At 38.4% G+C, this 17,967-nt stretch overlaps 1 protein-coding gene across 3 annotated transcripts in view; it reads left to right on the forward strand.

Annotated features, from left to right (window-relative positions):
• The window catches only part of SLF2 (SMC5-SMC6 complex localization factor 2), a 32,684-nt gene extending 14,924 nt beyond the window's left edge, over window positions 1–17,760 (forward strand). For all 3 annotated transcript variants that reach the window (XM_067000293.1, XM_048060661.2, XM_067000292.1), the window contains exons 9-20: window positions 1,829–1,931; window positions 3,274–3,349; window positions 5,147–5,288; window positions 5,716–5,824; window positions 6,989–7,165; window positions 7,723–7,820; window positions 8,527–8,614; window positions 9,107–9,226; window positions 9,698–9,775; window positions 12,320–12,406; window positions 13,809–13,877; window positions 15,030–17,760. In XM_067000293.1, the coding sequence (XP_066856394.1) occupies window positions 1,829–1,931; window positions 3,274–3,349; window positions 5,147–5,288; window positions 5,716–5,824; window positions 6,989–7,165; window positions 7,723–7,820; window positions 8,527–8,614; window positions 9,107–9,226; window positions 9,698–9,775; window positions 12,320–12,406; window positions 13,809–13,877; window positions 15,030–15,065 (1,183 nt within the window). In that variant the 3' untranslated portion in view covers window positions 15,066–17,760. The remainder of the gene's footprint in view (window positions 1–1,828; window positions 1,932–3,273; window positions 3,350–5,146; window positions 5,289–5,715; window positions 5,825–6,988; window positions 7,166–7,722; window positions 7,821–8,526; window positions 8,615–9,106; window positions 9,227–9,697; window positions 9,776–12,319; window positions 12,407–13,808; window positions 13,878–15,029) is intronic.
• The last annotated feature ends 207 nt before the right edge of the window (window positions 17,761–17,967 follow it).

The following is a 17,967-nucleotide window of genomic DNA, read 5'->3' on the forward strand; positions in this document are numbered from 1 at the left end:
GTGTTTACCTGTAGGTTTTTCATAAGTGCTAAAAGTTTTTTAAGATAAAATAGTGTCTTTGCATACAAATGAACTTTATCTTAGTAATAAGGCAAGACGATCTTCCTGGAATTCTGCTTTCCAGATTCACTTTATAGAACAGTGAACAGTTACTTGAACCTTCCTTCTTTACTCCTCAAATTTTTGAAAAAACATTTTAAATGAGGCATCAGGAGAAGGAAAAGAAGTGTCCTGACCTCTTCCGTATTTATACTGCGTTGGGCTGTTGCTGACAATCTGACAGATTTATGGAAGATGAGTGCAGAACTGAAATATTATGATGAACAAAAGCTTAAATATCCCAGATAGATGGTCACAAAAGTCCTCTTTCTAATGTTGTGTTATGTCTGCTGAAAACCTTCTGTGTTGAATGAGCCTGGGATTTAGGATTCCACATAATCAGGATTGCAGGAAGTTATGGTTTACGGCATCTGTTAGATGCAGTCACCAAGCTAAAAGTGTTTATAGACACACAGACACAACCGTTACGTAACTGGTGGAGATTTGTGGTCTGTATTTATGAGGCTGTCAGGCTACAGATAGATGGACAATTTCTTTTCTAATCCACAAGTGCAAATCCTAAAAGTAATTCCACTGATTTCAGTTGATATTTTACTCTGAACTGGCATGAGTGAAACCGAGGGAATAGACAGAACCTTAAAAGATTCTGTCTGTAAACATTTGTATTTGCTGTTGTGGCTGTGAGGAGGTGGGTGCTTTCTCCTTGTCTCCTGAGCAAGTCAGGTTTGTGATACGCTCCTCTGGCTTCAGGCCTCTTTATTAATATGTGAAGGTCACGGGGATGTAAGCTTTAAGAAGTATCTTGTAAATCAGTGACTGGAGGAATGAGAGTTAAATGAATTGTCCCTTGCAAAATGCAGTTATGATTTAATTGCTTTGGTGTTCTGAAACCATCCAGCTGGCACATATTGGCTGTCCGGCTGACACATGGATGTCTTCCTAGCTGCTTCGTTGGTCAGATGGGTAGATGGGTGGGATATGGAGAAGCTAGGAGACAGGTCTCATAACAGAACTACCTATTATAGTAGATACTGAGAACAGAGGAGCCTAAACAGGGATACGTGGTAAATTGAGAATCATTAATTCAGCTGCTTATGGCACACATTACTTGCTAAGGAAGATTTCAACTGAAAGAACTTTCTACTAAATCTTACAGATTTTATGTTCTTCCAACAGCTACTTTCTGCACCTCACAGACTTGCCTAGCAAGATGAGACCATTTGATTTTATTTGCTTTGTTTTACCTCTAGATTATTTGAAAGATTCTTCCAAAAAATGAGATAATTCAAAAAATCTGAAATGTTTTTTCTCTTTTCCTGCAGAAGAGTTTGTAAAGGTCATTGTCAGTAACAAAAATAATAAAATATGGTATCTTATTCACTGATCTGACAGAGCCCATCAGCCCATCTGTGTAGACAGGAATAATGATTCATAATACAATAGTGTAAATCCATGTTTGTTTGAAGCTGTTTTCCTCTAACAATACAAATACTTCCAAATCATATAGTATGGCATTGTAGACGAAAAAAAAGTTGTTCTAAATTTAGTTTTTTAAAAATTTTTGTCAAGAATAGGGTTTAATTACTGTAGTATTTTATAGTAGGTAAAAGTATATCATCTGTTTTGGATGTTCAGGTCTTTGTTTGCTGTTGGTGATGATCTGAGGGGTGGGGAATTTCTTAATGGTGAAACTTAATTGTGAAACTGTTGATTCAACCACTAATGGATTTTTCTCCTTTTTTCCCCCCACCCCATCTTTGTCTTACAGTTCCAACGTAACACAGCAGCTTTTTCTAGCTCTTCATGGTTTTCTAAGTTCTGCTTACAGCTGTAGCTTGTGTCCCACACCAATTCTGAAGTGGCTTTTCTGGGTAAGACCACGCTGTTCTGCAGTTACACTCTGTCAGATAGAATATTCTTCCTGGAAGCCAGCTGTTGCAGAAATAATCGGTACCAGTCTGTGAATCTGTTGCATTTGTTTAGCAATTCTTAGAGTTCTGATTTGTTCTCCAGTCTGGAATACTTTGACTGTCACTAGGAATAAAACGCTTTCTGAGTGACTGTAAAGCTTCCTGTCCATCTTCATAGATGGTATTTCATCTGAAAAGGGCTCTGCACATGCTAGGTGAGAAGATATTTTGGGATGTTAATAGTGTGGGACAAATCAAAAGCAATTATTTATCTATTTCCTTCCACACGAAAAAAATAAGTACACGCTGTAGTATGTACTTTATAAATCTAAATACCTGCATTATCAGAATTTTTATTCTGACAAAGTCGATGTGCATTATGGCTCAGGGGGGAAAAAAAAGTAGAGATGCTGTCTAAGGAAATGTTGTGGCTGTCTTCTTTCTAGATGTCTGTGCCAGTACCCAAGTCCCAAGGGAATGTGCATTGTTCTGTTACTCAGAAAAAATACCCACTTCCTATCTTCATTCCATTATTACTTACCGCTTTCTAACTGTGCCTGAAATGAAGAATAAAGCTGGACTGCCTGCAGAATTGCAGCCTGGGTCTGTCAATTCCCTTTCTGCTTTTGCCAAAAGGAAGACATTTTTGTTTTCCATCTCTTTCTCTCCCGCTAGGAAAGTACTGCCTTCCACTCTTATACGAGCTCTGGCGTTCTTTTGATAAGGTGGAAGTGTGAGCCAGTTCAGTTTGCCCACAGAGCACAAAACTGTCCAGCACTTGTGGGAGAAGAAGAGGAGGTTTTGCTGGCCTGGTGAAATGCTAGGGAGCGTGACGTGCATTTCATAGTCATATTTTTGTAGTTAACAATTGACTGTTTTGGTGTAGTCTTGCCCGTGTTCTACTTACCTGCGACTGGAAAAGGTTGAGGTCAACTCTCAGTTGCCCTCACTTCTCATTAAGGAGTTCAGTCTGATCACGAATACAAATGGGTTCCAAAAGGACAGCTGATACTTCCATTCCGCTAATCCTCAGTACCTTCTTAAGAACAGACAGATTCAACATGGGGTTGCAGTTTTTCAGACACTGTGAATAATTACTTTAAAAGCATTCACAGAATGTGTGTACTGCTTGAAATCATAATAGTCTGTTCTCCATGATGTGCTATGCGTTGGTATTCATTTTCTGTTACAGCTTTTTTTAAAACTTTAATGAAGAGTTGTGGCTTTTTTTCTTTTTTTAAAGAAAAATGTTGTCATCTTGCAACTTGATGTTTGACTCATAGCACTTTTCTTTCCTCCACAGATGATGTCTGTTCATCCTGGCTATTGTGTTTCCTCACAGATTTTAAACAGATTGATTGAAATAACACTAAAAAATGGTGAGTATTTGAGGGATGGAAGACTGACCATCTGAACAAAGGTATTTCCCTTCCATTAAGTATAGAAAGGTGTTGGGAAGGAAGGAAAAAGCCCTGGCTCTGTTCTGTGATTCTGGCATGAATTTAAGTTCTTCTAGCCTTTGTGCATTAAGTAACAGGAGTTGGTCTTCACTGAGTTTGTGCAAGCTGTACCACAGGGAGTGATCCTGGCATATACTTGCAAATCTGTGCCTCCAGCACAGAACCTTGTAAACACGCTTCTGTTCTTTCACAAATGGAATTGACCTGAGGAGAAGCCCGGTCTTCTCAAGTTTACTCTCCATCTTTCTCTTCAGTAGATGCAGACATTCATTTCATAAACTAAGACCTACAAGATGGCTTTCACGCAGTTATACTCAGTATGTAGCAGTGCGTAGTTTTTTTTCCAAATAAATGGCAAAAGGGAAAAGAGCTATACACTTGCGTGTAAACATTTACAAGGGTCTGGTTCAGCCTACACTGTTGCTTGTTTCTTGTGCATTTTGCCTTTCTTCATCTGTACTCTGAACTTCTTCAGTACCAGTTGTTTTGGATGTTCTCAGTGTCCTCATTCAGATCCATCAAAGTCACTATTTAAATTAACAGTTAACATCATTAAAGTAATCAAGTTCGCTTGACATTCTTGGGCAGTTCTATTGAAATTGTTCTGCGTATTTTAAATCTTGTTTGAAACAGGACTGTGAGCTGATATGAGAGGAAATGTAGCCTCCCGCTCTAAGGAACCTGCTTTGGCAGGGGGGTTGAATCTCTTGAGGTCCCTTCCAACCCCTACAATTCTGTGATTCTATGATTTTTTGCTTTGTTGACATTAAGCTCGTTTCAGAATGAACAATTCAAGCTGATCAATGAGCATTCAAAGAATTAAGAACTGGGAGAGATCTTAGCCCATCTCTGACCTATGTATCTACCTTAAGCAGGATCAAATAGGCTACAGTTACTCCTTAAAAGTTTGTCTAACTACAAAATTTCAAATTGTGGAGTCTCCAAAACTGTTCTGAGATGTTCTGTTCTGGTACTTAACTAAGGATGCTTTATTTAAAAGAAACAACAAAAAACACATGAATTGAATGTTGAGATCTGAACCTGCAGTGTCTTGAGTGCTACTGTTTTATTATATTTGCCTTTTTTGTTCTTAAAGAATTAACCCTGAGAGAAGTGATCCAATTCAAAATTCTAGAGACTTCTGCCATTGTTTGGAAAACGCTGCATCGAGTTTGATGTCACCTTGCTAGTTTGTATCCTATACAGAATCCTCTGTACAGTTTGCAGATGTTCAGATGTGTCGTGATACAAATCAGCTTTTTGCAATGAGCATTTTTGCTTACCTCAATCAGTGAATTCCTTGTATTCTGCACTTCTGTTCTAGAAACCTTCCCTGTCTTAAATCTTATTTAGCTCCACTTTCAGTCCCATTATAACACGCTCTTACCTCTACCTACACAGAACAGCAATTTATCTGTTCTCTTAAAGTAAATCTTGCCTTCTTGCTTATTCTACTGTATGTGATGAGAGACAGCTGTGAGAGAAAATGGGTGGAATCTTAAAGTAATTTACCTGTTACATAGGCGAGTTGTTTCTTCAGTGTAAAATACTGCGTAAGACTACCCCTCACACTATAGTTGTGAAAATAACGGCAATTCTTCTGAGATTAGAGCTGGCAGAATTGATGCAAACAGCTGAATGCATTTGCTTTCCTGGAAAGGAACTAACATTAAGAACTAAATTTAAACTAATCCATTCCATACCTTTTACTTGTAGCTTCCATCAGTGATGAACAGTCTAAACCCTGGATACCTTCACTAGCTGATGTGTCAACTGTTTTTGTCAATATGGGTGTTACATTTGCATTTCTCTTTCCATTGGAGCATCTGCAGCCCAACTTTAATGAGTGTGATGTTTTGTAAGTATTTTCATTTTGACAGCTATTGCTTAGATCCTGTGTAAGCAAGTCTTGTGTTTAGAATGTAGAATCAGGTGGTTTTTCTTTATTTTCCCCTATTCCATCTCTTTACATTCTAAACTTAGGTATTCATAAGAGTAAATAAGCCAGAGTTTAAAACAGTTTCTGTAAAGAAAGGATTCAGCAAATCAGATTATTGTTCTTTGTCCTACAACTGTCTAATGGGTATTTACATGAATTGTTGCCTAAATAGCTGGGCAGAATTGTAAGTAATTGGTTATAAGTTTTAAGACGTGTGCTCTGTAGCTGGGGATAGTTCTGATTTGAAGGTGTTTAAGCCATGCTGTTTTTTCCTTCGGTTTGATGCAAATAAGCCTTTGTGGGCTTTTAAGTTGTTGATTGCTCAGATTAGTATCTCTTTCATTAGGAGTCAGATGCAAGGAACAGTGAGCAAACGGCAACCAAGAGGATCTCTCTCCTCTGCCAGTCCAGCCTTCACCAGTCTACCGGAAAACAATCTAATTAATGTAATCAAGGTGAGAAAACTCCAGTTACTATGCAAGGGTGTTTGTTTGTTAATTTTATTCTTTTGTGTTTTAGCAAAAAAAAAAAAAAAATGGTGCCTTAATCTAGCCCTGGGCTTGTTTTTTGAGTAGGTGTTGTGCTGGGCTTTCAGCTCCACATTCAGCAGAGATTGTTGCAGGCTTGTTGCAAACTTCAGTTTCCTTTCTCCCTGACTTCCGTTGGCTTCTCTCAGTTCCTGATGCCTCCCTTTTCCAGGATGGCTCTCTATCAGGCTTCTTTGCTCCCTCATATAAAAGAAGAGCGTCAGTGTGCTCCAGTGGGAGGGGGAGCTGGTATTGGCTGTTATGTTTTATGCTGCCTCTGTGTTAGTGCAGCTCACAGAGGCTTGTGGTCAGTCCCTGTGCAGCAGGAGGTGAATGAGATGAGAGCTCGTGGAGGGCAGGTGGAGCCGTGACTGCCTCTTTTGTGGAAGTGAGCTGTTAATCCATGCTGCGTCCTGTGAAACCATGGGCTGGTCACACTTCCCGGGCTTGTTCTGTGATTAAACGCTTTATGAAAATACTGCCTCTGTAACTGGTTTACAAGTTCCTTGTGGAAATATTTGAACCTTCCTAACAATGCCTCTTCAGAGATTTGTCATGATCATGTAAATGATGATCGTATATAATCACGCAGTTCAAGAGGGAAGCACATGTAGCATCTCCTCTAGAGACAGACTTACATGTCTCTTGATTCATTTGTGTTTCCTTTTAAAAATACACATCCCGTACTGTAAGTAATCCATGTGATGATAATTGGGCGGGGAAAAATCTCTTGATTGTTTTCAGTATTGCTTGTATAGTTAGAAAGTCTGTCAGTCTTCTGTTTAGTTAGAATAGGATTAACGGTGCAGTGTAGAAAGATCTTTCGTACTCTAATGTCCAGGGATTATAGTCATTGTTCAAAAGTATTTAAATGTTTGTAAGATGAGCCTCCAGTAGGTGTTTTTTAAAAAAAAATAAAATAAAAAATGCAGACAGTTACTCGGGGAGCTAGTAGTTTTCCTGTATTTATTGCAAGAACAATTTGTTACCTGAAGTGCATTTTAAAGTGAGGGTGGAAAACTTAAGTTCTCACCACACTTCATTAGAAGCTAAACCAATTTCAGATTTTAATGCTTTTTATTTCTTTTAAAGTTTCTAGATTTCTGTACAACGGTAGTTGAAGGTGGATATACAGACCAAGAAATATTGCTGCTGCTTCTATTGCTATTCAAAATAAGCTTGGAGAAACAGCTAAAGCAAGTTCCTTTGATAGATTTTCAGTGCCTTTTCATAAAGCTTCTGATAAGTATAAAAGACTGGGATACAAAGGTAACTTCATAATTCATTTTCTAGTGCTAGATTTATGAAACTGCAGCTTAATTTTCAAGAAATCTATTTTGAATTTTTTTTTCCTTTACATAGCAGAAAAATACTGCTTGTAGATGTACTATGTAGGTGTCTGAGATTTAGGAGGGGGCTGGGTGTACTGAGAGAGTGTCTGCCTAAAAACATTACGCTTGCCTGTCCCCTTCTGCAAGGGGATTGTTGTATTGAACTTGCAGCAATTGTGTTAACTATAGATTGTTTAAAATGGCTATTTGAAAGAATAAAAGGAATGATTGCGCTAAGCTGATGAAATGTCAGGAAAGGCAACCTGATCTCAGCTACCCTACTGTAAAATAGTATTTAGGAGACATAGCTACAGCTGCAGTGCGGAAATATCTTCATGCACATCATCTATTGCTAGCCCAATTCCTTTTAACATCTGTGTTGTGTGTTTCTTGGTAGCAGATGTGTATTCCTTTGCAAATAAAACAAATGTCCAATGTCCCCATTATTTAGTAAATTGGGTGATTTTTTTTAAAATTGTTTTTGTTCTTTTAAAGATGCCTGAGCTGTGTCTGGCAGTGAGTGAACTCTCCAGTCAGCACCATAATCTTCTGTGGCTGGTTCAGCTGGTCCCTAGCTGGATAATACGTGGACGGTAATGACACACTAACAGCTAATTTATTTGTATAAGCCCAGAGCCTGATAAATGCAATAGGTGTTAACATTGCTTTTGTGTTTTTTTGCATTATGTTTTTTTGTGGGGGAGGAGGGAGATACTTTGAAAAACCACCGCCACCACAAATATTTGGGTTTTATCATACGTTACAGATGTGTGTGCATGTCATTGTGTATATGTAGTTTCTTAATCACCTCTGTGGTGGAAAAGGGTTATTTTACATTTTATACATAGTTTTCTGGGCTATGAACTTTCTGGTACCCTGTAGTAAATAAAGGCATAACTTCTAACATCTATCACCTACTCTAATCTTTGGCCGAATGATCAAAAATTAAATGTTCTTTAGGTGATTAATATATGATTTTATGTCAGTCTGTCAAGTGTTCTGCATCTTTGAAATAAATAAAAAAATGTATCTGAGAGAGGAGAATGATTTTGGCCTTTGATTTCAGGCTTGGAGGCAAGCTTCTAGCAATGTTTGCTTGTCCACAAGAAAAGCTGTAATGAGACAAGGATACTTGTACCTTTACTGGTTTAATAGCACCTATCTTCAGTAAATCCAGTTGAATAGCTGTGAGCAAGTCTGTGTCTAGGGAAACCATGCACAGCCTCACTATACGTTGTCGAAACTGTGGGTTTGAGACGTTCTCTGGGAAAGAAATAAAAAACAAACTTGTTTTTTCAGGGAAGTAAGAAGACGCCTTAGCCTAGTGATAATTGGAAAGCTTCTTAATAAAAAGCATATAAGAATACCTGATGACAGCGACAAGCAGGTACTGACTGCATGTTTTGCATGTGTATAATTTTGAAAGTTTTAGAAAACTTGTGTATTTTGTGTTTGTACTTTGGTCATTCTTTAAAAGGAAAATAGGCTTACAGTATGAAAACAATCACTAATTTTTATTTTAGTGTTAGAAGTATATTTGTACATGTGTGTAACCTTTATGTTCTGCAGCTTGTAAGTGCAATATTGCTTAAGTGCCTAAATATTAATTTTGGACATTGGAGAGAAGTTTATGCTTCTTTGTTGTCTTTTTATATTTATGTAGAATCACTCTATGAAAACAAGGGGTTAATGAGGCAACATACAAATGCTTTAGTTTGCAAATAGTCAAGGATTACCCAAAGTGTGAAATAATCATTTTAATTAAGAGCCCCTTTTATAGATGTTCTTGTGTTAATGGACATGTGATATGGTAGTGGCACTGTTTAAAATTTTCCATTGCCAGTGAACCAGTCCAATCTGTTAATGCATGTGTCTGTAGATGTGTCTTCTGCATCAGTATCTGGTGTACATGAAACCTTCTAATCTACTAGAGAAGATGAGAACAGATGAGCAGCAGAATGTCAGTGAAGACCACCTTCATACAGAACTAGAACAGGAGGTATATAGCTGATAGTATATTTTTGTTTGTCTTTTTTATGCATCTTCTGCAATTTTGAAAATGAATCTTTTCTTATAAACCAGTTTTAGAAAAACTTCCACTTCATCTTAGAATTCAGTATTGGTTTGGTTATTTGAGTCATGTAATCTCTTAGCAAGTATTTTGATCTGGATGTAGATGATAGGAAAACAAAGTCAACTGCTGAGTTTAATTTTCAGTAATTGAAACCACAGAAAGCTTTGTGGGTCACTTGGGTAACTTAAAACAGCATAGTACTGTTTTAAACTGTTTCTAATATATGAATGTGTTGTTTCATATTATTTATTTAGGTAAATGTGTAGATGTACCTATTCATTTATTTGGCTGTTGGAGGATGCCAGTACAGTCATGATACTGAATCATTAAAGCAAAGATAATGCTGTAGCTAAAGATTGTGCTTTGACTGCTGAAACTCTGTTGGTTTCTCTACAGGTATACTACCTAGTCTACATCCTCCTTCATCTAGTCAGTGAAGCTAGCTTCTTTGACACTGTAAATTCCAATCAAAGGGTAAGTAACTACAGTGGCTAGATCTTTTAAAATCTAAAGACGAATTATTATGCACTTTTGGTCCATTCTGGTAAGGTGACAGAAGATCACCAGAGGATAACTGCACTGGGAGAAACTTGTTCTGAGGCAAAGTAAATGCAGAAGAGCTCTTCCTTGCAGTTACTGCAGAGAAAGAAACCTCTCCTGCATTTTTGCAAGTGGAATTATGTCAAAACACAAGTCTGTCGATCAGCAGACGTTGTCTTTCACAGAGTAACTGGAGATTAACTCAACACAGATCCTCAGAACTCTGGTGATCCTATGAACTACTTAAGTAAAGCTGAAACTTTAATCTAGAAGAAAACCATTTTGAAAATATCCAGTAAAATATGCTCAAACACATTGTGTTTTTCTGTGCTGGAGTGCAGCCATCAGCAAGGGAGGGCTAGGACTGTATCTCTTCTGTTCTATGTAGCCATAGTTCCCTCGTGCTGCGAGATGTGAACATCTGTTAAGTAATACCTTCTGTTTAGCCTCTTGGTAATCTTACTGAGATTTCTGCGAACATTTGCTGTGAGTTGCTTGCTGCAAGATGTTTGTGTAAATCTTCTGTTCCATAGAACCACTCCTGGCTTTTAAGAAATGTGGTATGTGAAGCCTTGAAGAGGGAGGTAAAGCAGTAATATTTGCTTCTTTTTCACAGAATCACAGAATGGTTTAGGTTGGAAGGGACCTCTGGGGGTTCAAGCAGGGCCACCTAGAGCAGGTTGGCCAGCACCATGGCCAGACAGCTTTTTGAGTATCTCTGAGGGAAACTCCACAGCCTCTGTGACCAATGTGTTTGAGCACTAAGTCAACTTTGTAGTAAAGAAGCGTTTTCCTGCTGTTCAGATGAAACCTCCAGATCTAGAATACTAACCAGTGTTCTCAGGCCCCTCTTCCTTCCAAGGCCTTATCCCGTGGGACTTTTCCAAGCAGATCCTTGAAGAGGCCAAAGTCTGCTCTCTTGGAGCTCTCAGGGTTGTGAGCTTACGTCTCACCTTCATCCCTGCCCTCGGGATCCTGAACTCTTTGTGGTCAATGCAGCCAAGGCTGCTTTTACCTTCACATGCCCAACAAGCCCCTTGTTGGTGGTGAGCATGAGGTCTAGCAGAGCACCTCTCCTTGTTGCTGTCTGTATTATTACTTGGAGGAGGAAGTTATCATCAGTGCAATACAGGAGACTCCTGGTTTATGTCCTGCTGTGTTCTCTCTCTAACTGATATTGGGGTGGTTGAAGTCCCCCATGCGGACCAAGGCCTTTTGAATGTTAGGCTGCTCTTCTCTGTCTGTAGAGGGCCTCATCTGCTGCTTCTTGCTGCCTAGGTGCCCTGTAACAGACACCCACTACAATGTTGCCTTTACTGGTCTTCTGTTTAATTCTAACCCGGTAAAGTGTCAGTGGGCTCCTCATCCATCCCCAGGCAGAGCTCCATGCAAGCAAGCTGCTTTCTCACATACAGGACAACACACCCTCCTCATCTTCCCAGCCTATCTTCCCTAAAGAGCCTGGGGCTCAACAGTCTCAGTTGCCTACTCAATTGCAAAAAGATTATCACAGACTGCAAAGTGAAGCAAAAACATCTTTGGTAAAAAAAAAAAAAAGAAAATAGTTATATTGCAATGATCTCTTTGAGATGTGTCTTTTACAACTGCTTTCTGAAGATCTATGGGGAATTTGATTAAAACACAAACCCATGCACAACACTGGTGTCTCTGAATTTCTTGATGAAGAAAGAGCCTGATATTCACGGTGTGTGGCTGAATGGCACTGTATATAAATCTTGTGCAGGCTAGACTGGGTATAAAATCAGTATTATTATTTCAGCTCTAGTCTTCTTCCAGTTGGATGGGGTGAATTGCCGTGGTCTTGAGACACCAGTAAATGTTTATAAGTAGAATTTCAGCATGTTTCACCTACAGAGTGGAGCTGTTTTGCAGCAGGTTAGTGAGGGATTAAGTATGAGAATTTTATCATGAGATTCACGGAATATCAAAGATCTTGGGAGCTGTTATTAGGAGATTATGAAGTTGCAAAAAAGACCATCAGAAGTTTAGAGATCAGTGCATACACACTGCGTACGTTTTTACCTGTTCAGCCAATTCCTGCAGACTGCAAAAGGAAATTACCTGAGTTATTAATGAAAAGGTTATTTTTAGCTGTTTTAGCTCCAGAACTTTTTTCGTTGGTAAAAGGCCTGAATGGCACTGTTCTTGCTGCTTTGGGAACGGAAAGGACTTATAAATTAGCTAGTAGGAACTTTAAAATTTTTGATATATAGCTGTGCTCTGATAAAATTTTGAAACTACTTTTTTTTCTCTTAAGATCTTAAACTTGTCTCATGAGGTGCATATCAACAGCTGATACAGGATCTTCAGATCTTGTTTTTTTTTCTCCATTTCTTTATATTTTGGAGAAAACTTCAGATTGAAGCATGTAATTGTTACGTTGAAATAGTACTTGAAGCAAGTTTTTAGTTTCAACATGGAATATTAAAATAGCTGTTCATTTTTGTCTTTATTTAGCAACACTTACTGAAGCTCTGTGGTGCCTTAGATAAGCACATAAAATGTGATATTAGGGAAGATGCAAGGCTGTTTTATCGAACTAAGGTAAGACAATCTGCTTTCGTTGGTTTTTTTGTTTGGTTTGAGTTGTGTGGGTTTTTTTTTTTTTTTTTGCGTTTTTACCTCATCCCAACCCTGGAATTTCTAAGCTTTCCTCATGGATTTCTTTTCCTGGTTTCTCTGTCTGAATCACATCTGTACTCATACATAAATACATGTCTGTTTTAATACACTGAAAATACTCTTTTTGCTAACTACAGGACTAAGAACTCTTAAGATGCGAGCTTGTTGCCTTTTAGCTAGTTATCTCAACTTTCAGACCCACAGAGTCACTCCTTTTCTTTTTCATGGCAGTCCTTGTTAGTTGACAGGAAGCAATCTTCTGCTTTTAAGCCATCTTCTGCTTTTAAAAGCAGAAGCTACATACAGTGTGGGACACAGTACAGAAAAACTAGCCTGACCATCTTGCACGTCTCTTATTTTCAAAATAATGACTTAGTTAAAATTAGTTGTTAAAAATGTTGTGGGTTTAAGCCAACACTATATGTGATGTAGCATCAAGCTTGGATAATTGCCTTTCATTTGCTTTGTGGTACGTAGCTTGCTAATGTTAGTCCTAATTCTGTGACTTTCATGATCTGCCTCCTGTCATAGCAAGCCAAATGGGATCACCTCAACTTTGAAAAGCCTTGGCTTTACCAGCCTTAAATCAAACACTTGTATATTTGTGCATTCTTAACTCTCAGTAAGACTTTTCCTTTTTTATTCAGCAAGATCAGTACAGCATGGATCCTTTTAACAAGTTACAGAATCTTGGCTTGAATTTTTGAGTATCAGACCCCTGTCTGTTTTGTTTCTATTGCACTTGCCCTGGGAGATAAAAATGTTATTTGCTTTTTCCCTTTCACTACTTCTGTTGTGATACTGCAGTAACTGCCAGAAGGCACCACTGTGACGATTTTACACAGTATGTGAAGCAAATCTCAACTCTGAATACCTGGTATTTAACACCTGTGTTTGATTGGTTATGGGGGAAAAAAAATGTATAAGGAATTCGGATTCAGACAGTGCTGCATAGTTGGCTTTCATGATTGCCGTGGCAGGCACCTTTTCTCCTTAAAAGCAATCAGACTTGTGTAACAAAGCTAACTTACTCAAGGGCAGAGATGGGTATTTGGAGGCCAGAGGCTTGCATGTTGATGCCAAACACTTAACATTTTAAATCGTCTTCCTGTAATGAGCTTTTGTGGAGCAGATAATTTTGGATTCAAAATCCCAGATTATAGGGATCTTGTTGGAGTTGAGGTGGTGATGCTCTGTATGCCTGTTGTAAACTGTTCCCTCCCGATAATCCTTGGGTGTTTTTTTTTTTTTTTTGGAGGGGAGTGGGTAGTTTTGGTATTTTTTTTTTTTAAATACAAGTGGCTAAACTAATCTGAATTTGCAGGTAAAAGACTTGGTTGCTAGGATATATGGCAAATGGCAAGATATGATACAAACCACTCTGCCTGCTCAGGTATTGTAATGAAAACTTTTTTTTAATTTCTTTTCATATTGCAGAGTGCATTAAATTCATTCTTTACCATTTGAAAATAGCATATTGATTTTTAAAGGATTTCTTTTCCTCCTTAAATTGCGTGGCTGTTGAGTACACTTAGGTGTATTAGGATAGTCCTTAGTTAAAACTCTTATTTTGCTGGCTGCGGTAAAACCAAGATTCCATCTTTACCCTTAAAAGTGCTGTTCTCATAAATGGCTTACGCAATAACCTGAATTGCTAATACTGAGTCAAGTTGCAGGGCTTGTTTCTGATTACAGTCATTAGTGGATGCTTTGGAAAGGACTGAGTGGGGCAGGAATGCTGTGATGCACTTCCTGCTATTGTCTGGCACTTTGTCACTTGGAGACTGCTCGAATCCAGGGCTCTACGCACATGTGTTTAACAGCTCTTGATTAACAGCCCCCCACTGCCCCCTGCCTCGAAAGTGTCTAATTTCGTGCAATGAGTAGGAAAACCCTCTCGTGCTCTGTGAACAGATGCAGTAGCAAGTAATTTCAGGATTAGTCTTTCATTAATACTTGTCTTCGCAATAACTTGCTGACCTTGGTGGAATAGGTGGATGACTTCTTCTAATATCCAGAGTTCAGCTCTGTTCTTGTGTTTCTTTCTTAAGGTGCTGAGGTCCCCTCTTGGAATACAAAGTTACCTTTGAAAATAAATACAAAAATTGTTCAACTTTCCAGCAATCTAGTGCATTTCTAGGAAGTTTAAATTACACATATATGCTTAGTATTGTTTTCAGTTTAAAAATGTGTAATCGAACATTTATCTGTAAAGAATAATAATCACTCAAAGCAATTCACAAAAAAAGACATCATTTGTAGTGTCTCAAGTTTCCTGTTACAGGGAGGGAGGGGAATTAGAGGGTAGACATGGTTACAGAGGTACTTAGCAGTTGATGAAAGTTATTAAAGATGCAGTCCTTCCAGATTTGTTTCTTTCAGAGGCAGTTGGGTTTGATTCACATGTGGGGAAACTGGAAAGTGTTTCCAAATTAAAATAAGCAAATAAAGAAGAGAGTAGGCAACTGCTTAGCTCAAGGTCACCACGCTGGATTGAGAGTCCTTACAAATTTGAGTCGTTTTCTATTTTGTTTTTACTCTTTAGGGAAAACTGCATGACTTCTGGGAGCCAGATTCGTGAGAGCTTGCCTAGTTCAGGGAAATAACAGAAAAATACCTGAAACCAAGGAAGATGCAGAATGAATGGAGCTTCAACTTGGTTGGAACACAAGGAACCAGTCCCCTGAATTAGAACTTGATTTTGATTCAGGCCAGCGTTAAAACGCAGTGATTCAATTTGATTATCGTTGCTTTTACTACAAATATGGTACTTCAGAAAAATTGAAGTGGGTAAACTGAAAAAGTAGCTATTTCTATAGCCCTGTCTGGATTGCCCAGATGTATTTTATCATATTGAAAGCTGAGGGAAGTTTCTCATTTTCATTGCTAATCACAAGACGTTTTTGAAAACAGTATGCATCAGTTTTCTTGCCAGCACACACCTGTAAGCATTGCTTTAGGATGTCTGAGAAAGAACTGCCCCGTGATGTGAAATGTGAGTTGAGAAACAGTATTAGACCTCCTGTGTTGTGGGCAGGTGGGGAAGCTCAGTTTCACTACGAGCTGAATAGCAGAGTTGCCTGCACGTGTTAATCTGCAAAGCAAGAATTGGTATGACCAGCCGGTTTCTCTAAATAATACAAAATACAGCAGTCACATGTGAACAAGTGACTATCTCATTCACCTGAGGGTGGAGACAGAGCTGAAGAGTGGCTGTACCCGAACAACCTGTGGACACTTCTTTGCTCTGTGGTTGTCTTTTATCAAATAAGAGAATAGGATTTGTTATTACAGTGATGCGTTCATTTTAACTTCCTCAGGCACCAATTTATGTATGCAGTGTATGTGACTGCACAGAAAGAAAGAGATTCTCCAAGACCATATTGTAAATGAGATCTTAATACACGAGTACTATTGTTGTATTCCTCTTTAAGAAACTTAATTTATCTGGTTTCAGTGCTTTCTCTAAACAGAGAAAATAACTATTTGTGAAATACCAAGTCAATGGAAATTAGAGGAATGAGCGTTTGGCCCATGCATGTAGAAATAACTGTGAAAGCTGTATGAGGTCTGAATTCCTTTGTGCAAAGTCTTGCAGCATACGCAGCGTGTGCTCAGAGCTCCCTGAACTTTGTGAAATACCCGAGAGGTAATCTCCTTTTGTGCTTTCTGTGTAAATGCCATCATTTAAACACTGTTGTGTTTGTGGGGTGTGTGTGTGTGTATGAACAGAAATGTAAGGTATTGGGTAAAAGCACTGAGTGAGAGTCCCTTAACAACCGAAATTTTTAATAATTACATGTGTGTTTTATAATACTGTTTCCTTTTAATTTTTATAGATTACCTTGTCTTGTATGATAGACTTGCTACGACTTTACAAAAATGTAAAATAAGGCTCAAATTCAAACAAAAAATACAGATTTAAGTATGTTACATGTTAAGGAACTGCTCTAGATTGGACACAACCTAGAGGAAAGGTATTTTATTTGCAAATCTTATTCAATGTTCTGTCTTTCATTTCAAATGTTACTGAGTTAGCCTAAGTCTGCAGCTGTACCCTTCACAGGATAATCATCTTAACAACAAGAAGAGTTACGTGTATAACATTATTCAGGGGAGAAGAAAAATCCCCTTTTTTAATCTCAACATGTTGTTTAAGAATTGGATGAGTCTACCTCAAAGGGTATCTTTGACAATAGAACTGTTTTAGGCTTAAAAAAATGGTGTGATGGTATACAATGCCATCCTCTGCTCTGCTCATCTTTTGTGGTGTGTCAGCCTTCCCTCTGGTAGCGTTTGCTTACTATGTTGAATATATTGTATGTGATTTTATTAATGTGTATACTTTTTCTCACTAATGTTGTATAAAGTTTTTAAAAGTACAGAATATGTTTCCTGTATGTAACGTGTATATATTTTCTTACCATGTAAAGTTGACTTTGCAGTCCTGTATATTTTGAAGAAGGAAAGGGTTGGAGTCTAGATCGACACCTCTTTTGTACTGCAGTTCAGAACACATTGAAACTGCTGTGCTTTTTTTCCCATACAAAATAACCACTTTGATATGTACCTATATTTAACAGACTAATGGAAAATAAAACCAGACGTGGTTTTCTAATTAAATGTCTCTGCACAAAATGGGTATGCATCAACTGTGTTCCACAAAGAAATGGCTGCAGGTCCTATTTTGGTCTTACTGCAGGCATTGTAGGTTCACAGCTGATTAGCTTACTATAAATGGAGAAAGTCCTGAAGTAGTTCTTAGCTCAGCCAGTTCTGTATTTTCATGCTTAATGTCTGTGTATACGTTCTGGCATTTCTCCTCTCTCCCCCATCCCCCTTTGTCTGGACTTGCTTCCATCTGTCTTGTAGCTGAGTAATAATCCCCCAGTTGCTGAAGTCTAGACGTTGGCTGAATTGGAGCTCACCGGCGTCCCTACAGAGATGATCCCAAAGCATCGCTGCAGAGTCTTAAAGGGACTGCTGAGCTGAGTGCTGCTTCAGGACTGGCAGTGAAATAGCAAACCTGCTGCCGTTTTGTGTTTTGCTGACTCATTTACTGGCCCCCAGCCAGAAGTTACACACGTTGGAAAAGGCTGTTTGCACAGTAAATGTCTTAACTGCTTTGGTTGTCTTCAGATAAGCATTTTTGCACTGAGTTTTATCTTGATATTATGTTGGTTGTATTAAGAACCATGTTATCTCATTTCATGGATAATTAGGTGCACTTTATTGCAGTAATCACAGACAAAAAATTAAAGGCTGCCTATAAAATATACGTTTGTGGCTTTTCTTTTTTTCTTTACTTTTTTTTTTCCCCCCCTTCTGACAAGCCTCTGTATGGCTTAAAAAAGTTTGTTTCTAAGTTGAAGAAACCGGCCCAGCACATCTCATGTTCTCACTGTTCTGTTGTGGAACTCGGTAATGGATGGGGATTTCGGAAGTGATTAATGACTCGCAGGCAGGTCTGGCTGAAGGTCAGT

This window comes from Anser cygnoides, chromosome 7 (genome assembly GCF_040182565.1).
Source record: "Anser cygnoides isolate HZ-2024a breed goose chromosome 7, Taihu_goose_T2T_genome, whole genome shotgun sequence".
In the NCBI taxonomy this organism is placed as follows: domain Eukaryota; kingdom Metazoa; phylum Chordata; class Aves; order Anseriformes; family Anatidae; genus Anser; species Anser cygnoides.